This window comes from Coregonus lavaretus, assembly GCF_964263955.1.
Source record: "Coregonus lavaretus genome assembly, contig: HAP1_SCAFFOLD_3704, whole genome shotgun sequence".
Taxonomy (NCBI): Eukaryota; Metazoa; Chordata; class Actinopteri; order Salmoniformes; family Salmonidae; genus Coregonus; species Coregonus lavaretus.
Genome location: NW_028165808.1, coordinates 39920 through 41782, shown reverse-complemented (window position 1 = coordinate 41782; position 1863 = coordinate 39920). Strand labels below are relative to the sequence as shown.

General features: G+C 44.1%; 1 protein-coding gene across 1 annotated transcript; it reads left to right on the top strand.

Annotated features, from left to right (window-relative positions):
- The first annotated feature begins 308 nt into the window (after positions 1 to 308).
- Positions 309 to 1637, top strand: LOC311115456 (trypsin inhibitor ClTI-1-like). The gene is made up of 4 exons (XM_084190635.1): positions 309 to 406; positions 656 to 696; positions 1215 to 1324; positions 1442 to 1637. Exons 1-4 carry the CDS (start codon positions 361 to 363, stop codon positions 1485 to 1487), a joined length of 243 nt encoding a protein of 80 aa, XP_084046761.1. The 5' UTR covers positions 309 to 360; the 3' UTR covers positions 1488 to 1637.
- Positions 1638 to 1863: the final 226 nt, after the last annotated feature.

Here is a 1863-nt window from a genome sequence, read left to right as displayed (position 1 = left end):
GTAGGGAGGCTATATACAGGGGGTACCGGTACAGAGTCAATGTGCGGGGGCGCAGGTTTGTCGACGTAAATTATGTAATATGTACATGTGAGTAGAGGTAAAGTGACTATGCATAAATAATTAACAGAGTAGCATCAGCGTAAAAAGATGGGGTGGGGGGGCAAATAGTCTGGGTAGCCATGATTAGCTATTCAGGAGTCTTATGGCTTGGGGGTAGAAGCTTGGTGGAGACCTACACGGTATAAATAGGGGGGGGTGGAGACCTACACGGTATAAATAGGGGGTGGAGACCTACACGGTATAAATACGGCTCCGGTGCCACACAACGTCACCTGCCTACGCCCCTTCACTACGGAGAGAATGTGGAACTTTACACGACTGACTCTCGCACTCCTCTGTGTTGCCGGTGAGTGTTGTTCAATTTTACTTAATTAGTTTCAAGTGGCAGTCAAATAGTTTTATTAAATAACATTAACTTCTAAGAGCAGTTTAGACAAACAGTCGATACTACCCCCGGACTGCCTCTGTTGGCGCCCGCGCAAATCTACGACTAGAGAAAAGATGCGCTATCTGTCGTTTAGATTAGAACGGCTGGAAATCAAATCTGATGTTAAATCATAATTAGTCTAAGGCTTGACATCTTTCTCCATTTTAGTTTTGGCACGAGGAGCGAGTCTCCCTGACGGCAGCATAGAGGTAAGCAGGCTAAACCGTTTCTTTTTTTGGAGTGAAAGGCTATGCGCATTCATAAAACACTTTGTCCTATGTGCTGGATTAACAGTAGTTAGTAATGTAGAACACTGGTATGGGTCTTACTCTGTACAAGATTCAATTGTTCACCAAGTACACCTGTATCTTCCTGGTCAACAACTAGTTGACATGACAGTCAGGGGTGTATTCATTAGTCCGATTCTGTTGCAAAACGTTTTGCAACGAACAGTGTACTCTAAATGTAAAACGTTTTTCAACCAATCGGAATTTCTATTGGGCAAATTCCCTGTTTGTGTTGCGTTTGCTTCAATTTGTTTGCTTGAGTGAAACGTTTAGCAATAGAATCTGAGAAATGAATACACCCCAGGTGCACTGTGGAAGGGGTGGAAAACGTATGGCTTGTTCCCTGTTATCCATGTTCTCTTCATATGGTGTCATACTAGTACACTATATTACCAACACCTCATATTTATTTATTACATAACCTGTTTTTTGTCCAACAGCCTAACTGTTCCAAGTACAACCTGCCCTGGTGCACCGAGCAATATGATCCAGTGTGTGGAACCGATGGCGTCACCTACAGTAACGAATGCACGCTGTGCTCTGAAAACATGTAAGTAACCAACTAAAGCTTTCAACAACTTGTCTTGTTCTGTGCTTGTCTGTCTGTGCCTCTGTCTCGTTCTGTGTTTGTGCGTGTCTTTTAATTCTGCTCCGTGTGTGTTCCCAGGAAGCATAATCGTCACGTTCACATCAGGAGTAAAGGAGAGTGCTGAACCAGACGTGACCGTCCATTGTCTCAGCGACACACCAGGCCCTCAACATTACTTTGAACCATTTCCTGTTGCCTTGTCAAAACACTGACATGTTTTCTGCTGCCTTCTAAAAACCGGTCTCAAGTGCCTCAATAAACTTTGAACAATTTCTTCAATGCCTGTTTCCTTCTCCAACCCTTATGGGCTCCCTGTTTGTCATAGTCTTCTGTAGAGCACTTCACTACCTAGTCTTTAAGACTTGTGTAGTGTACTTCTTGGTGGTAAAATGGTCAACTTGTAAAATGAGGGAATGGCCGGCAGGGATGTTGATAGAGCATGGCGTTTGCAACGCCAGGGTTGTGGGTTCGATTCCCACGGGGGGCCAGTATAAAAATAT

What these genes read in the sequence shown, in the direction of transcription:
- LOC311115456 (XM_084190635.1), top strand. Translation starts at nt 361, where the DNA reads ATGTGGAACTTTACACGACTGACTCTCGCACTCCTCTGTGTTGCCG. An exon ending in CGCACTCCTCTGTGTTGCCG is followed by an intron (nt 407 to 655) that starts GTGAGTGTTGTT and finishes TCTCCATTTTAG; the next exon opens with TTTTGGCACGAGGAGCGAGT. An exon ending in ACGCTGTGCTCTGAAAACAT is followed by an intron (nt 1,325 to 1,441) that starts GTAAGTAACCAA and finishes GTGTGTTCCCAG; the next exon opens with GAAGCATAATCGTCACGTTC.